The sequence below is a fragment of the Anser anser genome (assembly GCF_964211835.1).
Source record: "Anser anser genome assembly, chromosome: 4".
NCBI lineage: Eukaryota > Metazoa > Chordata > Aves > Anseriformes > Anatidae > Anser > Anser anser.
In genome coordinates, this window is record NC_139724.1 from 33326034 (window position 1) to 33348986 (window position 22953).

The 22953-nt window shown below is 45.7% G+C and overlaps 1 protein-coding gene across 3 annotated transcripts; it reads left to right on the forward strand.

Annotated features, from left to right (window-relative positions):
• The first annotated feature begins 5000 nt into the window (after window positions 1–5000).
• TMEM154 (transmembrane protein 154) lies at window positions 5001–22783 on the forward strand. Of its 3 annotated transcripts, none has more exons than XR_014583569.1 (7): window positions 5001–5325; window positions 11967–12293; window positions 13314–13341; window positions 13525–13644; window positions 14130–14288; window positions 15723–15783; window positions 18456–22783. XR_014583569.1 is itself a non-coding variant. In XM_083834105.1 (7 exons), exons 1-7 carry the CDS (start codon window positions 5016–5018, stop codon window positions 18469–18471), a joined length of 948 nt encoding a protein of 315 aa, XP_083690231.1. In that variant the 5' UTR covers window positions 5001–5015; the 3' UTR covers window positions 18472–22783. The 3 variants fall into 3 exon arrangements, 2 of the variants coding, with proteins under 2 accessions (XP_083690231.1, XP_083690232.1); XM_083834105.1 differs by having other exon boundaries at window positions 14130–14215; XM_083834106.1 differs by lacking the exon at window positions 13525–13644 and having other exon boundaries at window positions 14130–14215.
• The last annotated feature ends 170 nt before the right edge of the window (window positions 22784–22953 follow it).

Sequence of the window (22953 nt, forward strand, 5' to 3'; positions counted from 1 at the left end):
AGAACCTTGTTTCTCTACTCTTCATTTTACTAAGTGCACCAGTGACTACACCCAAGGCAGATTTGTGCTTTTCAATCTTCTCCTTCATCAACTTCACTTTTCATTGTCTCTTTAAAATAAATCTTTCTGTTTGTACAGAGCGCTGTATTTTTGTTGAAGACAAATCTTAAGCAAACATTGGCTTGAAAGTGACAGCTAATTAATAGGCACCTCCACGTAAGACACACAGTACTCAAGTGTCATGTAAAGATAATTCACTGCCTTACTGCTTTTTCCCCTCTTTAAGTTGCTGAATGCACATTTATTAGCTGAGCTGGCAAATTAAGTGCCTGTGACCAGACAGGCCTATGATCCCCGTGCTGGATGCCCTGGCAATATTTCTTCTCTTGCTCCCAGGAGCAGTCACGCAGAATTTCCATTTTCCAAAGTGCTTTTCCGAATTGCACAGGCATTCTTTTCAGCGTTACACTTTCACTGTTCCTCCTGTAGCACCTCTCTCTGTACCGTGAGCTCTGCTTCCCTCCTGTGCCTGTAACACTCATTTTCTTACAGAAAGACCATATTCCCCAGCCAGCAGACTACAGCCAGCTCCCCTTAAAGAGGCATCTGAGCAATCTCCCCGTCCCGTGGTGAGGCATCCGAACCAGCTTGTTTCCCTAGCTCACGGTGCCCAGACATGGGTGACAGCTCGACCACGGGTCCCTTTCTGGGTGGACATCTTCCCGGTCCTCTCGTGGGGAGCAGGGTGGGACCTCTCCTGCCATCACAAGTGCCATGCCCCAGTGAACCGCCTGTTTCTTACATTAATCTTGGAATGTTTACACCACGTGCACTCACAGTACAAGTTTAAGGTATATGGCCACCCTGCAGAAAATTTGTATTTAAACCATTCTGTCTCTAATTGCAGCTCAGACCCTGAGCACTGCAATATGTCATTCACACAACTGTTTTCAAAGAATGGGGCAAGCCTTTGACTAACAATCCGCTGTGCTGCTCTGCAAATAAGCAAAAGCATTATTCATACGGAAAATATCAGGAAACCGACCCAGCCTCTTTTTTAAACTGGTGCACTCTCTTTCAGTTTCACCCCGCCACTGGCCTCAAAGGATCCAAATGCAAGAGATTGATAGCCCGTACATTTCTGCCACAATAGCTCACAATAGCTGCACTGTTGGAATTCACAGAAGTGCCTGAAAATCAATGCCTGGCATTGCACTATGCAGGCCTGGGTTGCTTGTCTGAGGTGCTAATGGATTAGTGTTTGCCGGGGCGCTTCACATCGTTTTCAAACACTACCCAGGTGGAGCAGCACTTCCCTCCGGCTGGGGATAGGGACAGGGACAGGGACAGGGACAGAGACAGGGACAGGGACAGGGACAGGGACAGGGACAGGGACAGGGACAGGGACAGGGACAGGGACAGGGACGGGCCCATCCTCTTGGCCCAAGCCTTCCCCATGCTGGAGGAGCCCAGGCATCCCTCGCTGCTTGGCCGCCTGGGATAAGAGCAGGCTTTCTAAGGTCTAAATTCTTAATTTTTAAGTATTTGGCCACTTAAGCAATTGTCTGCATTTATTCAGTGACCATCCAGTAGGAACTACAGGAGAAATGTTGATTTAATGAATGGCATTGCATTTCTCAAAACGAAACCAAAGAGTTAAGCTTGCTACAGTTTATGTGGTGTTATCTCCTCAGCTGATTATTCTGTATGAGTGACCGCAGGATATTTAAGTGTCTTCCTCAATCACATCCACTACTTGTGGCCTTTTCTTTTTCATTTCAGGTGAGTTTTTTCATTTTGTTGAAAGGGCAAAAAACATCTGGATATTTTCAAGTAGAATTTCATATTTTTTTTCTGTTCCTATTGAAAATATTTTAGCGGTGATTTTATGGTCCATGTTACATGCAAGTTGGAAATAAGGAACAAGGCAATAAAAAGGCAGAAATTTACAAGCCTGCTTAATCAGAGAGGTCATAAAGATGGCAGGTACTTGGTTTTATACTTTTATTATCCCTCTAATGTCAGCTGGGCTATTTTATGGTACCCACTTTGGACCAATATCTCACTGTTTTACGCATTGTTCTAGTTTGTACTGGTGGCATCGGTCATGGAAAGGTGTAAATCTTTTCCTTGAGCATCTCTGTGTCTGAAATAAAACATAACTTGCCTTTTTACATAGCCCAGAGTTGAGAGAGCTTACTGGAGAGAGAGCTTTATTTGCGGCAACTCACACGGGCAAAGCTTGCTCTGAAACACGTGCGAGGGGGCATGCGCTCGCAGATCCGTGCGGGTGCCTGTACGTGCGTGCTGCGTGTTTCAGCCCTGACTCAGCAGCTCGATCCTTCTGCAGCCCACAGAAGCACTGGCACAGTCAGCACTCGGGCTGGCTTTGGGAGCTGTCCTCGGGAGCTGCCTCTGGCTTTTGCCCACCGTCCTTTCACCTGGGGACTCTTCACGTGTCTTTTAACGCTGCAGCAAATTGCATTGCAGGGCGATTTCCCCTTCTTTCACTGTGTTCTGTGGGAAAATTGTATCTGTCCTTTCCCAACACCTGTCAGGAGCAGGAATAAGACATGAAAGGACCAGCAGAACTTGATGGGCACAGGTCCCTCTCTGCACTTCAGGGCAGTCCCATCGGCTGCTGACTTCGGCAGCAGACGAGCTGCACTGGCACCAGTTTTTAATGTAAGCTCTATCACAAGCCAGCAACGTGCTCCACCACTCTCAAAGTTTTATCTGCTGTGTTGTTGTTGTTGTTGGAGTTCTCATAGGAAAAAGGAACAAGAAGAGCATGAGTCAAGTGGCCGCAGTATTACAAAACATTTCTGTTTTTCTGAAGATGTGGCACTGATGACATCCCGGAGCCTCAGTGATGCAAACATTTCTGTGATTAAAAAAGGGCATTAACAAACAGCCTGGCTGGGTACTCAGAAATGCCCTTTAAAACATAAAAAATCAATGAAATGGTACCTAAAACATGCACAGACGTTTCCAGCTGGGTAACATCCACTGAAAACACACAGGACTCACATTTGTCTCACCTGAGAAAAGACATTTCTTTTTGCTAAGGTGCATTGTGGATCACAATGAGTACTCGAAGGGCTATGAAATTACCAGATACCATCCACCCGTCTCACAAAGACCCTCTGTGTCTGTGGCTGTCCTGGTTTCCAAATGCACAAGTTTTACAGCGAGGTGATCACTATCTTTATGCAGTTGCAGGTAGTGAGACGCTCGTTTTCAATGCAGGCTGAATTTGGACTCCCTCCTTCTGTTGTCACTGATGCAACTGAGAAAACATGCTCAAAAGGTACAAAAAGGACAAAAAAAGATGATCAAATTGTGTGAGCAGCTGCTAGGAGCATACCTGCTCTTGGTTGACTTTGCAGGGGCAGATACATTTTGAGCATTGAACTAGCCGAATGCATGCCAAACTACCTTTGTATCGCTCTAAAGTCTTACCTAAAATGTTACATAGCACCAAGTCACCTTTCCTGAACTTCAATTTGCCTCAGAAATCATTAATTGGATACACACCACTGGGTGGTTATCTTGTTCTCGAGGGGTAACGATGAGTTATTAGCTGAACATATGTCAAAAATAGCTAATGGGGACACAAGTGGGAAACGCTACATCCAATGTTGAAAGACTGGAAGGGAAAAGAAGAAAGGATGTTGTCTTGTGCATTAAAAATATGAGGTAAAACGGCAGCAAAAAAAAATTTTCCTCTTTTTACTTCCACTCTATCTTATGTTTTTGAAAGGGAAGGGTTGAGTGAGTTGGGCTAATTCTACAGAATGGGAGCAAAATAGCCAAATACGCCGAGTATGGTAAACAGAGAGAAAATGTTTGCAGTTCATATGGCATTAGAAAGACTGAGAGTGGCAAACTTGGAGAGATGGGGAAGAAATGGGAGAGAGGATAACTTCCTTTATACATTAAATCAATGACATAGATAAAAATCCTGTTAAAAACTATGACTTCACCTACTGCTAATCAGGGCTAAAGAAAAACTTAGGCTGGACAACAGCAATAGTGCTGGGAGCTGATCCTGTACTCATTAAAACAGAAAGAAGTGCTTCTCCTGGCACTGTAGAAGCAGCAACAGTGAGTGCAGTGCTGAAAGTGTGGCAGGAATCGCTCTGCAAAACCCATCATATCCAACCAGATGCTCCCACTTATCCCAGTGTTGCAGTATCCGCACCACGTTTAAGCCGACCAAGCAGTGCCTACCCTGGTAAATTATATTGTCAGCTCTTCAGGACCAGGTTTTGGCTGCTGATACTTTGGGTGTGAAGGAGATCTGGCCCCGGACTGGGAATGCTAGGCACTGCTGCAACGTGGATGAATAATAATTGAAAGCAGCTCTATCAATTACACACTGCTACTAATACTTGGAACTTGTGTAACCTTTCAATGGGAAAATCTTAAACACATGTACGAGTCTTACCTCTAATGCATCTGTCTGGTAAGAGTGTTCATCTACGGCTATGGCACCATAATAAAGAATGCCTCCCCAAAATAGTTAATCACCCACTCACTGCTGCCAAAGCTCCTCTTTATCCTCTTGTAGGTGCAGTGTAGTGACTTTGCTTTTTTCCCCACTGTTTTAAGCAGTGGGTAAACGTACATTGCCAATACTAAGCAACCGGTTCCAATTTAGCTAGCTCAGTCATTCGAGCATTTTAAATCTATTAACAAGCTGGTCATTAAATGAATTGCTAACCTATTTCTTCAGTACTCTAGCTAAGAAACTACCTGATGACCTATGGAAATATCAATGTGATAAGAAAAATTATTAGCTGCACAAGCAGAGCAGCAGTTAGTCACTTTGGCAGCTTCCCCCAGCCTGAAGAGAAAGATTCACCATTGCCAGCTTCCAGTAATTCCCCAGAATCTGGGTTTTGACACAGATTGATGTCTAGGGGAGACACCATGAAGCTGCTTACAAAGGCAGCACGCATCTCCTCTTCCTCAGCTTATTACTGGAAATGTTTTTGGCAATTAGGTGGTGCATGGCAGCCAGGAGCGGAGAGGAGGGCGGGAAGCCCACAGGTGCTGGAGCAGTGCTTGAAGAGCAACCTCCTCTCTCTTTTGCAATCCCTGCCTGCTTGACAGGCCCGGACGGCATTACATCACTTCCTAAAAACAATCAAACGGAGCCCATCTCCCGGAGAAATACAACTCAGAGGCACCGGGGGCAGGAAACAGGAAATGTAAATGCTCTGCCGAAGCCCAGAGAGAGCCGCGGAGGCCGAGGCAGCATGCAGGCACCCGGCTGGGTCCCGCTGCTGAGCGCCCTGCTCCTCGCCCGGGAGGGCAACGGTGAGTGGCCGAGCGAACCTCACTGCCGTGGGGGGCCCTGGGCACGCTGCTGGCAGGGCTGGCCCGGGGGTGACACCCACAGCTGGCCGTGGGGAGAGGGGACCTGCGGGAACTCGCTCGCTGCTGCTTGTGGCTGCGCTTCTTCCCAGCCGCGGCTTGCCCTTTTCTCTTCTCTTCTCCTCGGATGTAAGCCTGCACCGTGGCGACTGGATCTTACATTGAAGCTGGTGGAAGGGGAACTGGTGTCTCTATTCTGTCTCACCAGGTGTTTTGGGTCTAATTTTAATCGTTTCTTGTATCTTCTTAACCCCACACCCACCCTATCAGCCATACGCTATGTCATAGCAAAGCTCAAGACTGAGCTTGCCCTCCACCCTAAAGCCAGCTGTTGATTTCCGCGGTGCTGATGACCCGAAACCTGCTCAATGAAAGAAAACACATTTCTGGAGACAGATATTTGGAAGTCTGCCTTGCCAAGCCTTCGGCACCAGGGATCTAGGCGTTTTGAAGGGAAGGACCACGAGGTGGGACAGCTGCTCACGACCGAGTGCTGGAGGCACTTGCTGCAGCCCCCTGCAGAGGGTGGGTTGTGCCGCTCGCCGTTCGTCGCACCGGGACTGCCTGATGCAGGCAGCTGGTTGGGGAAAACCCTCCCTTGGAGGGGCTGACGTGCCCCCCGGCGTCATGCAAATCCCTGCCCAAGTGCCTCGGTACGGACAGAAGCACGTCGCGGCTGCCGGGAGGGAAGGGAGAGCCCTCCGCACAGCAGGGAGAGGCACTGCTGCTCGCTGCTACCACTGAGCTTCTATGAAAACTTTAAAAGGCACTGGGGAAATAGGTGGTGGCATTGTGCTGTTGTTGTTGTTGTTTTTTTTCCTGAAAACCAGCACTATTCCAGGCTGTAAAACCGGGCTGCAGGCTCCAGGCACGCTGCAGAGCTTATCGCGGTTAGCAATCGTGCTTAGCTGTAAGAATGAGTTAAGCGAGTTGTTACAAAATGGTTTGGTCTTGCCTGCATTAATGCAGCCCTGCTGTGCTACGGACGTGCTAGGAAAATGCGCTCCAAGCTTTGCACGTGCCTCCTGATCAAAGTGACTGGGAGAAGAAAAATCCTGTCGCGAACGGAGCAAAAAAGAGGTCCCAGAGAAGCAGAGGGGCAAGACCCCAGCCACGTGGTGTGATGAGGTGCCGGGGAGCTGCCAGCAATTGCTTGCACAATGCATCGAGGTCGCTTGCACTTCCATCACCTCCATGTGCTGGGGTCTGCCCGAGCCCCCGGCCCCCAGAGGGCTGCCATTTCCTGCACAAAGTGCCAGGCAGCTGGGCAAGAGCCTGGCCGGTGTCAGCCCCAGCTGCCCTGAGCGAGCCCTGAGCTGCTGGGAAAAGGTGATGGAGAAGAGGGTGGATCCCTATTCTCCCCCCACAAAGGTGTGCAGGCAGCCCCAGAACATAACTGAGGCTGATGTTGAGGGCAGTTTTTCACTTGGTCTTCTGGGGAAACTGAACTGGAGGGGTTAAAGTTTCTACCGAGATTTCTATATGCTGCAGGTGGGCCAGGAGCACCTTTGCTGTGGCTGGCCTCCCAGGTGCATCCTTCGTGCTGACTGCTTTTTGCTTACAGATCAACAGGGCAGGAGCTTTAGGGGAGCTTTCTTCTTTTTTCCTGCAGTCCCAGACATTGTTGCCTCCCTCATAGCAGCGTGCTGGAGAAGGGGGCAGAAGCTCCAGGATCCCCACGGTCTCACCTCTGCTGTCTAGAAAGAGCTTTGAAAAAAGTAGGTGATGGGAGTAAGATTAGATCTAGCAGCACATCTAAAGGCAGATGGAAGCCTTTATAAACCATTTTCCCATACCATACTGGAGCCTTGTAAAATCCTCGCCTCGCCATTTGGATTATGATGAACAGACGGTTTTGTTCCAGCTACACTGCAATTACTCTGGGGCGGCAGCTCTGTGAGCGTGCCTGAGGTCCCAGCACTGGCTCTGGGTGGAAGGGACTTAAGGGTTTGCACAACACCTGCATTGGTGCGTGCCGAGCCTAGAAGTAAATTTAAGGCCCTTCCAATAGCTTGTAACACAGAGCAAGACAAGAAGAAAGGAAGATTTGCTATATATTCTCTCTCCAAAGTGCAGCCCTCTAAAAGCAGATGGGAACCCTTTCTGTCAAACAAATCAATTCTTTGTTTTTATTTACTACTATTCCTCCTTTCCATCCAGACACACTAACTTCTACTGCGTTTACTCAAGTGCTTAGGGGGCATTTCAGGAAATGTCCCTTTTACGTCAGCAAGATTTTATGCTAAATTTCAGTCAGTGACTCCTGCCTGTTGTCCCTTGAGAGACTTCTATGACTGCAGCCGAGCCTTCAGAGCTGCTGAACTTCTAAGTTTGGGGTCCCACTGAGAGCAGGGAGCGCTGAGAGGTTTGCACCATGAGTTTCTGGATGCGGTGGAGTTGCACCGGTGCCACGGATGCGAAGCTGGAAGGGCACAGGTTCAAACAGCTGTAACTAGAAGCATGATTCGGTCTTGAAAACGTTTAGCTCTTGGGGTGATGGATGAGGCTGTGGGCCCAGGGTCTGGCTCTAAATGCAGGACCAAATGTGCTGTTTAAAGAGCACTTAGGCGGAATGGGCGCGCAGCAAGGAGAAAGCCATTTCCTTTGCCAAGAAGTGAACCTAAAACCCTCTCTCCCCGCTCCGGGTAATACCTAGACAGCACTCTCTAAGCACCCCTCTTTAACAGGATCCTCTCTGCAGATTAGCCGCCCCGAGACGCTCGCTCAGCCCGTCAGAGCGGCGCGTGGGCCCGGCAGCCAGCCCGCGGGGCTCGGAGCAGCGCTGGCGCGCGGCCTGCTGCAGCACGCGGCCCGGGCAGGCCCCGGCCGACCGCGGCGGGCACGGCACCTCCGCCATGGGCGCCACTCGCGGGGCGAGAGGCGGCACGGGTGCGCCAGGCAGCCGCCGAGGTGAGCCCGCGGGCGGAGAGGAGCCGTAGGAGCGCGTGTGGTGCGGGGCAGGGCACGGAGGAGGAACGTCGGCCTGCTCTGCGGGGCCTTGTAGGCTTTGCTTCTTTTGTCGCCTTCTCCCGAGTCTTCTGCTCGGTGCCTTTTTGAGACTTACAGGAAAGTCCGGAGAAACAAAAAAATGCCAAATTAATAAGCTTGTCTGTTCCATTGACTCAGATCTGGCTTTTCCCATCCCGCTTTCCTCTGCACGTAGGAGCTGTTGTGCAAGCTGAAAAACTCCCTTCGGAGCCTCAGTCTGAGTTCAATGCGAGCCCAGAAGGGAGACCAGGGACTTGCCAGCAGAACCTGGCGTGCTGACTGCGTGTGATTTTTCTTTGCCTCCCATCCAGCCGAAGCCAGAAACCTGTTTGCCTGCTTACTGCATCCAGCAGCTCCTATCACCACCTCTGAGTGCCGCAACGCAAACCTCAGGGGAAGAAAGGCAGCAACAGCAGAAATGCTGCTTGTTTGTTTGTTTGCTGCACAGCTGCTGATCCTGGTGTGCAAAACCGCTCAGGATGTTCAGCTCCCTTTGCCTCCCTTGAAAGGCAGGCTTGGAGGCACCTCCAAAACTCACCAGTCGCTCGAATGTATTTTTTAAGGAGAAAATTCTGAATAATGCCTCATACCACGGTATCTGCATAGAGTGACATAGCCCGTTTGTCATTCATATAATGAATAATACCTCATACCAACTGTAGTGGAACCTTTTTTGAGCTACTGCTGATGCTTGCTCAAGCATTTGGGCCCCCTGGTGCCCAGATCCTCTTGGTGGTGGGAACACCTTAGCTCGTTGCTCCAGCCTCGTGCTAATGCGGTGGCCAGCTCCCTGTCAGGATGGGCCCCCCCCCCCTCCCTTCTCTTCTTAAATGAGCAAAAAGTGGTGATGCAGGCTGGGACAAAGCTGTGGTGTGCCCTCATCAGCTTCCCTCAAGACGGTGTGCAGAAGGCGCTGGGTGGGGGTGTCAGAACATGGCTAAAAGCACAAGGCTGAGCCCAGTAAGAAGTGCTCTGCAAAGTCGAGGAGGTATCTACACAGAGATCAGATCTGTGTCTCTCCGAGCATGAAGAAAGTGCTTGAATAACATCCCACAAACCCTCCAGCTTTCAGGCACTCTCTGACCGTGCTCTAAACCTTGCAACATCCAGCTTTCATTCACCTCATGAGGATGTGCCAAGGCAGCAGGTGAAACACGGGAAATTGGAGCAATATCTTTGCAAGAACCTTGTGCAATTGTCTGCCCGGCTGCTGAAAGACACATTCAAATCTCTCAAAGAAAAGGCCTTAGTAAGAGGAAATACTGCCCAAAGAAGAGATGGTGTTTTGGCCCTGGAATTATGTAAAGCGAGCAAAATTACATGGCAACAAGGTCACTCCTTGTGATTTGACACTTTCTTTGTCTGGAGACTAGAAAAGATAGTTCTATTTCACACAGAGATAACAGATTTGAAATCTGCTTTACAGCTCAAAAATAGTCAAATAAAAAGTAACAGAGACATTGGAAATGTCTCTCTTGGAAATCAAACACAACGTGCGCTGTAGCTGAAAGCCTAGTACTGCATTTAATGAGATGTGACCACTTGCTTTTGCTTTAGAGTCACGTCATGCTTCAGACATTTGGAAAATCCACTTTATCTCTAATAGTAAATGGAAAATAAACTATTTCCCCCACACCCTTTGCACTATTTTTAGCACTGGGCTTGTCATTGCAAACATATCAAATAAGGCAGCTGATGGGTTTCAAGGAGGATGGCTAGAGGAGAAAGAGGAAGCAAGGTCACAGGAATGGTCCTGTGGTACTGCGGTGCAAATATATATGGCCAAAAAATAATAATGGGGAGGTGCTTTCCCTCTCATCCTCTTTGCTGGGATTAATGAGAGCCAGCAGCTCACACGAGCAGGTCGAGGAGCACACACGTAAGGGGTCACTGCCTGCAAAGGCACTGAAATACTAAGCAGGGAAGAAAGTGACACAGATTACTGACATGAAGCATTTTGCCATTGAAGAGCTAACATTTTTGTTGTCTTATTGCAGTGGAAGAGGCTGGCGACCTTTGTAGTATCAAATATTTTATTAAAGTATTAGGCATTATTTATTGAGTATTAAAATTATTTATGAAGCATTAACATTCTTTCCTAGCTTTCAGGAGAGGGTGAAACAATCAGGTGCCTGTGTGATAAGCGTGGCACAAAGATCCAGATAAATCACTGCTGTCACACTCGAAGCATTGTATTCATTTGAAATCAGGGTTCGTGTCTTGTGAGATGCTCATCTCCTTTCTGAGACAGACCTGGGTGGCGAGGAGGTGCTGCAGAGTGGGTTAAGCAAGAGATAGCGCTCTCACCCCAGTTTTCCTCTCCTGCTCGGTGTCCCTGGGAAGGACAGATTCCTGTCCTTCTGATTTCTCATTTGTAAAATGGAGATGATAACTGCTCATCTCTCAGGGCCATTATGAAGATTAATGTGTTTACTAAAGCATTTAAAATGCTAAGTACTTTCAGATCCAGTCCTGTGAGATTTGAAATGCCAGTGCTGAGGTGCTGAAAACCTGAAGCTTTTGCTAACTCGAGTGGAAACCGCGGCTGCCCAGCGCCTGACAAGAGCAGGGAGAATCATGTCACTGCAGAAGCCATGCAGTCCTGTCCTGTGTTACGGCATAAATGCTGCACCACGGCGGCATCCTGTCTGAAAGGGCAGGTGACACAAAGTCACCAGTTAACTTCAAGCAGTTAATTTGCATTTGGAAACCTGTAGGTGTAATTTACTGAGGGACTGATTCCCACGCCCCTGGCTACCACAGGATTTTTGGCAATAGCATGGAATACAGCACAGGCCGCAATTTGCTGTGCTGCCATCAAGCTTCAAATCACATGGCCGTCAACACGGATTTTTAATTGGCATCAAAAAGTCTTGTTTCAGTATCACCAATACAGCCAATTTTAGACAATTGCCTTGCAAAATATACGCTAAATGAAATCAAAACCCGGATCCAGATTCAAAACCTGCAACCTTCACATTTATGAAAAAGAAGCAGCATTGTGTCTTTACCACTGTGAACTGCGTGTGCAGCTGGTACCGTCCCTGTGCTGCTACCTCCTCCAGCCAATGCAGAAGTGAAAGTCAGCAGCGCCTGCAGGCTTCGTGCTTCCTTTTAGACCCGTTCCTCCTTGCTGTGCAGCCAAACAGAGTTAAAGAATCAGAGAAGGGCTCAAAAGGGTAAGGCAAGTGAGCTGGAGGGGCTGGTGAGCCTGGGAGCAGGGTCTCCTCAGGCACAGGCTGAGCATGGAGAGGGACAGCGTGCTCAGCAGGGCAGCAGAAGGCTTTTAGGAGAGCGTGAGAGCTGATGTCAACCTGCACGGCAAACACGGCAGCTGCAGGCAGGCAGACCACAGGGGCTGATGTGTCCCCGTGCAAGCCAGCTGAAGAGTCCTGTCACAGTAAGGTTTTGTGACAAACTCCACATCTAATTTGGCATCTGGCGGCCCAGACTTCACACGTGTGTGCATGTGCATTTGCTGATTGTCTTTTTTTAACACATCAAATGAAAAATGAATACTAAATCTGCATGCTTTGACTCTCTGATAACACCAGTAAAACCCACACAATGTTAAGCTGTCCTCCTATGTTTGGCAGGCTCTGAAAACGGCGAGGATGGTTCTGGCTACGGATCACCAGCATTACCCACCGCCACAGTGATACCTTCTCCTGCTGTCACTCCTGCATCCTCTACAACCGTGGGCAGCACCCAGCCAGTACTGGTCTCTACAAGGCCTACTGAAGGCAGCTCTGAAGCGGAAAGTGTTCCAAGCACTGAACTGCATGACAAGAGCGATAATGAGAGCCTAGAGACGGAGGAGCCATCTGTCTTGGTGTACGCTGTCCCCGCTGTGCTGCTGGCCCTGCTGATTTTGCTGGTTATAGCTTTTATAGTAGTCCATAAAAGGAAAAAGTCTAAGCAAGGTAAATTTCTCTTCTCATGCATCAGGAGGATATCTTTAGCACATGCTCAACATCATTCACAAAATGCTGTTTCAAGGACTGGGATGCCCCATTTAGGGTGCTCATCTCTGGTTTTAGCTCCATGTCTCCTAAGCAGAAAAGGAGCAAAGGAGACTCACGCAGCAGTCCCTCAGCAAGAGTTGGTGCTGCTGCTCTGGCTCCTCGCAGTTCCCGTACAGAGAAGGGATGTGGCTGTGCCACGCTGTCCCTGTGCTTGGTCCCCATGCAAGGTAAATTTAGTGCTCCTCCTGCCTGTACTGCCTACAGGGTGAGGCTGCTGGGAGCTGCGATAGAACAAGACTTTTTGAGGGCCGAGGCTTTTCAGTCACTTCAAGAAACCCTGGAGGGGAAGTTGCTTGTCTGAATAATAGCTGTTACACTGCTTTTTTGTTTGCTTTTTTTTTTCTTCTTTCTTTTTTTTTTTCCTATCTTCATTTTGTCTTGGGGTTGTAGCTAGCTTTGTACCCCTTTTGGCATCGGGCTAGCTCAGCTTCATTTGCTTAACTGGCACTTAAGCTGCCACGCCAGCCTCTCCCCTTCTCCTCTCCATGAGAAGAGCCCCAGGCAGAGGTGGACTGACCTTGTGCAGGCTGCAGCAAACCTCTCCTGCTTCCAGTAAATGATTTTGTAACAGTCGAGGCCCCTTCTCGGGATGCCACTTTCCTCATTACGTCTGCCCCGCCAGGGAACTGGCTGTCCGTGCGTTCCTGCCCACCGTGGCACTGACATCTACTTGGCTCCCCCCAGGCTGAGCTCATGGTGAGCATCATTTAGTGTGCCGAGGATTAAACGTAACGGGCTGCTCTGGAAATGGCAGGCAAGCAGGGCGGGATGTGCTGCCTTTCGTCTAAAAGTGGACGATTACGCCCTTTGAAAACAGAACCTCTTTTAAGTGACCCTATTGAAGGATTTGCCTATAATATAGACAGTGTATATACAAACAGCATAACTATGAACAGCAACTTTTGTTTTCTTTTCCAGATGAGCTGGGAAGTGAAAACGTAAAAAGGTAAAGTTTATGAATATCACTCTTTTAAAAAAATATATATTCTCTTACTCTAATAGGCTTGCTGATTTTTGCCCCCTCCGCTGTCTGGTTTCATGCACCAAACACCGCTAAATTTGCCATTAATCATTGCAGTGAACACCCTCTAGAGGTGGCTAACGTGCAACTTCGGGGTGTATCTTTCAGGCAACAGGCAAAGGAGAGGCAGCGGGATGGGGCGGGCGAGAGCTGCCCCACGGGGACCCATGCAGCATCTGCCCCTGGCCCCGCCAGCCACCACGAGATATGGCCATGCCACGAGCAGAGGTCGGTCCCCGGGCTCACCGCAGGCTGTTGCTGTTCACAATAAGCTTCGTGTCCAACCTCCTCATCTTTCAAGGTTGCCCTATGTGAGGCAGCTGCCCTGGAAGTAATCCTCTGGCTGCTGCAAGAACCTGCTGAGATCTGCGCAGCTCTCCCCCCCGTGATAACTTTTATTGAGCTCCATCTTGCCAATCAACATAACGATATTAAATTGTTTTTTTTTTTGGGGGGGGGGTGCTAAAAACAATTTTTCTACCATGTGATTACAGGAATGATTGGTAAAGAGAAGACTAAATGGAGATATTTAAATACATGTATATTAAATACATGCAGAGTTAGGATGGCTATGACCATTCCTTTTTAAGTGGCTAGTCTGGGGCAGCTTTCCAGAGCGGCCATAAATGCCTGGAATTATGAGGGAGTCATGCACAACTACTGCCTTATATGTTTTCTGATTTAAGCCTTTTGTGTAATGTCTTTTTCTCAAGTCCTATTTTTGAAGAAGACACCCCCTCTGTTATGGAGATAGAAATGGAAGAGCTTGATAAGTGGATGAACAGCATGAACAAAAATGGTACATGGTAACCCCTCTACTCCATCATCCCTCTCTTTCTAGCTGACGTAGATCCCACGCGTAGAAAACCAATGTAAGGCATTTTGTATTTGTGTCACTGATTTTCCTAAAACATTTTTAGTTGTGTTCTTTCCTCTTTACTACAGAAATAGCACAAATGTCAGGGGTAGGATTGTTCAGAGGAGTATTTTAGTTTGTGTGGGAGCTTATTTTTAACATATGAGGGAATATCATAAATGTTTTGAGTTTCCAGTAGACACTTGTTAAAAACAAGTATAGCTCTGAACAGAATTTATATTTTTAAATGCACATTTTAATGCTAGATACTAGTTTCTTTGAAGAATCCAGTCCTTTCAGTCTTCAGACTTTCTACAGTTCTGTGGTCCACCTCGTGCTGTTGCAGAAGAAACAAGTATTTACTCGTAGCTCAGACCACTGTTTACGTAAAATCACTGCCAAGATCTTATCACTGCCCCCCTCCCCTTGTTGTTTCCTTTCCCTCGCTTGCCATCTCTGCTGCACGAAGCACAAGCTGCTCTTTGCTGCTGCTCCCTGACTACGTCCTCCCCAGTGAGTCTGCCAGCAATCAGTACCCGCTGTGCCTACCACCAGAAGCATCTTCAGCTCCCTCTTAGCTACTTCTTTTTCAAGCATCTTATATTTTTCCCTAATTTTCTCCCAGCTGAAAATCCCTAATCTGCATCCTCTTTCAAGGTGGTTCTCCTCCCAAAGCGCAGGTCTTCTGTAAGGGGTGAATTAACTGGGACCTGATCACGAACTGATATGTAACAAGCCGTGCTAACAGCTTCTCACTGGCTAGGAAATGCTGAAACCTTGTTTTTAAATTCCTGGTCCCTCGCCTTCCATCCAAACAGCCCATCTGTCTGACCTCCTAGAGATGTTTTGGTTTTTAGGACATAAAACCCTTTGGAGCATCTCTTCCCATTAGCAAAACTCTCCAGATGACGGGGTTTTGACCTTCTCGGTCTATAATCTCCAGCAGAAAACAAGTTCTAAGAGGCAGTCATGAAATTAAAGCATTAAGTACAACATATAGAGAAACACTGAATTTTTAATTTCTGTGGACAGAAGAGAGCAAACATTTTGCATTATGCTTTTTTCAGTAATGTTTCCTAAACCCCACCCCCAAATTCCCTACTGGACGATGAAACATAGGTGCAGCTGTAAGCTGTGGAGGGCTAACAAATTGTCCTCCCAAGGTAGCTCGTGGGAAACAGTCCTCAAAGGTAGTGTGCTTGTGTATGTGTACACAAACAACTGAAACATATCTAACAGAGAAGTTACCACAACACCTATCAAAGGGAAGGAGGACTTAAAACACGTAATATTTACACTGCTTGGAACATGCAGATTTTATAGATAAAATGATGCAGAAGAGCAGGTTTATGTACTAGAGTGGCTGCACAAAAAAAAGTTGATGCAATTCTGAAATAAAACAGAGTAACTGCCAAGAGCAACTATCATCTTGTTTCTTATCCTGTTTCAGCTGATTGTGAATGTTTGCCTACTGTGAGAGAAGAAGAAAAAGAATCGATGGCCAACCCGAGGTACTTTTAATTCATTATGTTATTTGAAGAAATATGGTCAAAGTGAGTCATTCCAAAATAATCTCATTTTTTATATACATAATTATAAAAGACTGATTGTGGGGCCTGTTTAGGTTTTAAAGTTTTCTTGTATGAGGACTGATTCCAACTCAAACGTTTTGACACTCCTTAAATTTCAAACCAGTTGCTGCCCGTAAATCGCACCCCTAACTAACCCTGCAGTGGCAAACCAGTGTGAGACAGATGACCGCACTGCACAGAGTTTTCCTCACCGGTCAGACTTTAATCACAGCTTCCTGAAGTGTTTACACCAGCTCCCAGAGCAGCTTCCCGAAAGATTTTCCCAGCGCTGTCCTGCAGCCAGCTCAGGGGCCAGGAGGGATGCAGAGCAGCCATCCCAACAGCTTGCCAGCTTCCAAACAGCTGGGGTGTAAGAGGCTTTTGGGGCACAATGACATCCTCAGCCAAGTTCCTTTCCAGAACATAAACAGTCATTTGGAGAAAAAACACCATAGCCTACCAACTTTAGCAGGCGTTTTAAATACGGTCCTGGTTAAAGTGCTTCTGTGCTGTACTGCCATTCACCCCATCGAGTGGCAGGGACTTGGCTCCTGACCGGCTACGGGTGCCTTTGGGCTACATGCTCCCACGGGTGCCCCACCTGTAAGATGGAGATATCGCCACTTTGAAGCACTGCAGCCAGGCGTAAGCCGTGATTCCAAATGGCAGCCCTGTTTGATAAGGGTGTTTCAGTCAGAGTGAAGGTACGCATGTCAGTAAAGCTTATTTTCTTATATCTGGTGTACTAGGACCAGCTGTGATGCCTCTGAAGGGTAGGAAGGCAAACAAGCCCATGTAGGAAGATGAGATTTCTCTTGCCAACATTCAGAACTGCTCCGACAAAGGACATTATCTGAATACAAAAGGCAAGGTTATTACTGGAAGACCGCTTAGTTTAGGCAAATTTGTTCTCAAATTATGTTAAAAAAAGAGTTAAGATTTTATTTCTGAGAGTTCGGTATGGGAAACATCTCAGTGCCTCACTGAACACAATTGGCTGAGTGTTATTTTCCTTCTTCATGCAAGTTGCTGGGGGGTTCAATTAAGACTTAAATGCTTTCAGCTATGAACTGGCTTAGATAAGATAGCATTTTAAGATAGCATTTTGAAAACATCCGAGGCAAACTGTTGCAATAATGGCATTTTCAGAAGGAAAGTTTTTCCAAAACTACTTCGCAGAGTAAGTGACTTTTTAATATAAAATTTTAAAAAGGTTTTAAGAAAAGAACAATATGGTGCTGAAATATTGATAACTTAATGCTTTATCTTAAAACTACTTTTTCAAAGTTCACTTTACACAAAATGTTGGAATGTGCTTCATTTCAAAGTGAAAATATATTTGAAATGGTGCCATTTTCTGGCAAACAAACAAATGAACAAATTGGTGCCTGTTCATTTCTGTGATCAAACCTTGTCAGACCAAAGAGGACTTTTTCCCCAACCAAACTCTTTGCTGAGTATTGAAGAGAAATACATGCAGATAAACAGATGCTTCTGCACCAATTTTGAGAAAGAAAAGTGAAAAAGCATGAAGCAAAAGAAAAGAAAGCTATTATTCTGGCTAAAACTCTTACAGGCATCAAGGCTGTGGAGTGTTGCACCAGGGGCAAGGCATGACAGCCCTAGCTCCCTCGGAGATGGTGCTCATCTACCCTGAACATAAGCTCACTAAGTAAAACACATCCATGTATACAGATATGTTTTGCGTGTATATAATCTTTTATAAATATATATCAATGTCTTGCATGTGAAACCTAGTGCTGAAATCCCAACCAGGATTCCTGTGCACGCAGGAGCAGGGCAGCAGGTGAGGTGAAGGGGAGGGCAGAGAACAAATCTCTTCTCTGGGGAACTTTTTCTCCCCCAGCAAAGAGAGGCACAACACCTGCCTCTGTAGGGTGCTGAGACGGACGGAGCAAAGCACCCCCTGCCTCACCGCACCCACTGGGTGCCCTCCTGCTTTTTCTGTCTGGAAAAAGGGTGGCTCTTCCCTATAGAGTGATGGTCTGCGTGGGGAACAAATTGTTATTATGGAAAGAAATCCTCTCTGCCCAGCCTGCACCTCAGCTTAGGAAAATAATAAAAAGCCGTGAAAAATATTAAGATTGTGTCCCTTTAAACTTCAGCAGTGGTTTTCAACCCTGCTGTTAGTGCTGATGGAAATCTATCCAGCTGATAACAGAAGTTGCATTTTTCATGTCTGTGTGAACTAAACATTAAGAAAGTGCTAAGGAGCAAGCTATCTAGGCAGAAATCAGAGCGGCAAAAAGAAAATTAATATATTACGAGTCTAGGTTTAATATATATAAGAAAACCATGTAAAACGTTATCCTCAAGTGTGTGAAGAGGGGATTTTATTCCTCAGTCCTTGCCTGGGAGCAGGAGAACGCTCGTGCTGGATAGCCTCCAGCCAACAGAAAAGTGGGATCATCCCTTGCTCACAGGCTGTAGCACCACAGATGGGCTCATCTGGTGTGCTGCACGGCCGACATGCGTTTTCTGTTAACACCTTCTCGTGGGCTGAACAGACACTATTGCGTATTTTTTCTGCTGAGACACAAGCGAACAAGCAGCGTGACACCAGTGTTTTTTTCTCTTCCATGTACACCCAGTGATGGTGAATCATGAAGTCACAGCAGCAGAGAACTGCTTAAAGGGAAGCAGCACACGAGCTGACAGACCCCAGATCCCGGATGAACTGGATTTAAACATGATTCATCTCAAAAGGCTGGAGGAGCAAATGCTTTTGTTGTGCCCTGCTACTTACAATCTTCAGAAAAGAAGCATCAAGAGGAAAAAAATAAAGAGAAAAGCGCTATAGTAGGACTAGGAGGTTGACTTAAATTCCTTCCGTAGTGACATTCATCACCAGTCAAGAGAAACATTTTCCCCACCCCAAAAAAGAGCTGTCCATGTTTCTGCGTAGCTCTCCTTTTCTGCATAGTGCAGCACCTAAGAGCATGTATGCGCTAAATTTGGTGGGCTGTTTGTTCATTCTTTTTGATTTAAACAGCACCCATAATTCTGGATTGCACTGGTTTAGTGTGTTCAAATCAGACTGTTGAGCTCATTTCGATGTCATGTTTACTTTTCAATTTGTTTTTTGGTAATGGTGCACTGATTTGCACAGGACTTCTGCTTAGGGCAGTAAAAGACTAGGACTAGCAGACAGCTGTGAGGACAGGCAGCAGCTGAAGCTGTCCCAAAGGATTTGCCAGGAGGCAGCCTGCAGCCTAGCAAGGGTACAATCCCCCTAGCAAGCATTTTCTTTTTCAAATTAAAGATGCCATAGAAATCAAAAATATTATTTCAATACTGCCTTTGAGTTAACCCACTCCACAGCTCAGCACTGTGCTAGATCTCACCACCCAGCACTTCTTCCTGCGCAGCACTGCTCACCAACATCAACCTGCTTCAGGCACGCTCAGCTTGAAGATGTTTCTCCTCATCAAAATGGGCTGGGAGATTGAACAATTCAGTGCTCGTACCAAACATGTCTGGTAGATAAGCATGCATTATTCCTAACCACTTGGTCAAGGACTTCAGCTGCAAGAAGATTACAGCTTCAGGTTTTGAAGACCGAGCTTGGAATATCTGAAAGACATTGGCTTCTCAACATGCCTGCTCTCCTTTAGTGACACTGGAAAGTCAGACTCCTGAGATACCTCAAGTTGAGAGCACAAATATTGTATTACTCCCATTGATTTTAGGTGGCGAGTCTTACTGATATGGTTTAAATGTGCAACACACGAAACTGGATACTTGTGTGTGCAAAGCTTCCCCTCCACTGTATTGAAAGCTTGCATCTTATGACACCGTAGATCCTTCCATATCACATCCTACCTGTCCTCATATTCTATTTGAATGTAAAACTTCCTGGTCAATAGCTCTTCATTATGCTCAGTTTTCTTTTATTTGCAAATATTTCACTAATATATGTTCATGCCTAGCTTGGTTAAAGAGAGCAAGTGAACAGTACCCCCAGAGCCCTAGGATGACAATTAATGCTCACTAACATCTGACAAATACAGAAGAGGGGTCAACTTTGTGAATAACTGAGAATGTGTCAAACAGAAAAAAGTGTTTACAGCTAACCATTTTCCTGAATGTATTCATCACTGAATATGAATTGACTAGTAATTTCCTCAAAGAGTAAATATTTCCTCATTGTTCAAAGACAATTTATTGCAAATACTGGATTTAATACGGGTGATGCTAAATTAATTTTCCTTGCTTGGATGATTTTTAACTTTGAAAAAATGTTGTAAGAGATAAATGTAAAACATTTTTTTCAAACATTTTCACAAGTTCCTGACAGTAAAATCACTCTCTAGAACACTGATTTACAATAATACAACCACAGGGGAAAAAGGGGAAGACAAATTAAGACAAGTAAAAAAAATAGAAGTGGATATTTTCCAGGAGCAGCTTTGTTAGCAGTTTCTTCCCAACGGAACTAAGTTGCTATGCTAAGGCTTCCTACAGTTTGCAAAGCAATATTCAGAAGATGTTCAAAAGAATGTTTTCTGTAACTGTTCGTGAGAAAACAATGTGCTTTGAGACCATTACTCATTACTGGTTGTGTGGCTGGCATGCAGTGGTTTGCAACAGCAGCATCCCATGGTGCCTCTTGCCCTACTCCAGCCCACACCACCCCACATCCAGCAAGTGCTGCCTTCTCCAAAAAGCCAGCTGAAGCCCAGCTCGGACAAAGAAACGGGGTCTGTGCCTCTTCCTGTGGTGTTTTTTTTAGTTGACTTCAAAACTTACCCAACCCCTCAAAATGGCATTCTGTGGCATACCAGAACCACGGCATGATGATCCTTCACCCTGTCCTAGCCATGGATCTAGGACAGTGAATAATGCACTACAGTGCATGGAGACTGCTTGAGAACAGACTGTTGTGCATATATTCTGTTGTTGGTTTTGAATTACTATTAATCCCCAATTGGTCAAAATGCTGCACAGTTTCAAGTAATTTTCTTAGACACTTGGTTTCCCTGAAAGATTTAAGTAAAAACTGGAGGGAACACATTTTCTGTAAAGTTATGTTAATAAGCATTAACCCTTGTTCTGAAGTTCATCATTAGCAATTTCTACCTCAAGCTTTAAAATCATTTCTGCCCAGAATTAATCTTGAGGTGACAGCTCTATAAAGAACGAGATTACGCCACTTACCCTTTCTAAAAAACTTACACCCGGACATGTCTTTCCTTCTTCCAGAACTTTCTAACCATTTCAAAATACAAAATAAGGGCTTGGACACTTCCCTGGCCAATTCTGGATGCAAGCTATCTGCCATTTTTAAAGGCAGCAGATCTAACCTAAAAGTTGCCAAGTTACTATTGAAAAGTTAGGACTTGATTAAATCTTGCCCTCCCTGTGCAAAAGAGACCAGGTGCTGAATGACTTGTATTGCAAGATAGTTATGGATACTTCTAATAGGTCCCCTCAGTACTCTGCAAAAATGATTTTTAGTTTTTCTATTTTCCCTTAACATAGACTTTTATGGCTTTTTTTTCCTTTCCCTCTGATCTCCTAGTCTTAACAACAGACTCCTCTGGAGGCTGACGTGATAACCCCACTGCCTCTCCAGGCTGCCCATTTCACCCCTCTAGTATCTTTCTTTCATTTCTATGTGGACTTAGGCATTTTCCAAGGCCATCACTCAGCATCCATTCAGGTTACAGCCAAGCATCTCCACAGACCCCAGCAGTTATGGATGAAGCTTCAGCATGGTCACAGCCTTGATTCCTTTCTTCCTCACTCCCATCCAATATTACCCTCTCCTGGATACTAGCCTGCCCATTGCACTTCAGTCTGTTTTACACTTTTCATCTGTTCCTGCTCATTTTCTTCCACATACACTGGTGATCTCTATATTAATAATGTAGGTGGACTAAATTACACTGGATTTAGAAAATTTTGCTCCTGCACTACTACAGCCAAAGGGTCAAAATATTCTAGTTTACATGTACTAACATTATACCTCCTCTTTGTTCACGTTAATTTTTCCCTAAATGATTTACACAGTCAGGTCCTCTAGCCTACAAAACAAAGAGCAGGACAACCAGGCAGCAGATAGTATGGTAGCAGATTATTTTAATATTGCCATGGACTATATAGCTTATGCCTCTGCTGTAACATCCTAATCATCTGCCTGGTCTAAACAGATCCATCCCACCATCATTTTGCCACGAAGTGATGACTCAAGTTATTATTCCTCTGTAGAAACCAAGGAAAAACACGCAAATAGGAAGTTACTTGCACTACATGCTACTCTACAACATTCAGCAAATGTGATGATTCCTAAATAACTGTTACCTCTTCCCTTATTTTCTCCAAGTACTTGAGCAGTTGTTACCAACATTCCTCAGGACAATTAGATATCTAATTTAGAGTAAGCAATTCTTGTCCTACAGAAAGCAGTAAGCTACAGACCCAAAAGAAGACTTGTTTGAGAACCATATGGATAAAAAGGAGGGTAATTGAGAACTAGCATCCTCCTAGATGTGATGAAATCAATATCTTAAAGAAGGTTTTCAACAAAGTAGAAATAACACCTCCATAAAATTACAAATACAGAGTACTGGCATCACCAGCAGTTAACAGCACAACAGTCCTGCACTCAAACACATAACCTTCCATTAACCCCACAAAAAGAATGTTGCTTTTGGTTTCTAGGAAGTCATAAGTCATGCATCCCCAGATATCTACTGATTTATGAGATCAAAATAATATTTTCAGTGCCAAATCCAATGGAAGGCTATGAAAAGACACTGTTTACTTTTTGTGTATGAAATTGCTGTATGTGCAATTGTTTTGTCAAAGAGCTGTTTCAAATGATTTTGTAATGTAAATATTTCAGTCATAATATCACTTAGATGTATTTAAGAGCATCAGATTTAAAATAACTTTTTCTAATAAAGGTTTATAGTAGTTTTTAGTGCCTACTGTTCCTCTTTTTACCCATAGTCCTGCTAATCCATTCTTGTCAGTAAGTGCTAGTTTTCTAGTTGATGACTTTGAGATTACTCAGTCCATGAAAGCAGATGTACAGAGACATGTGGTATGTAGATACACTATCCTCATCATCAAGTTGAAATATAG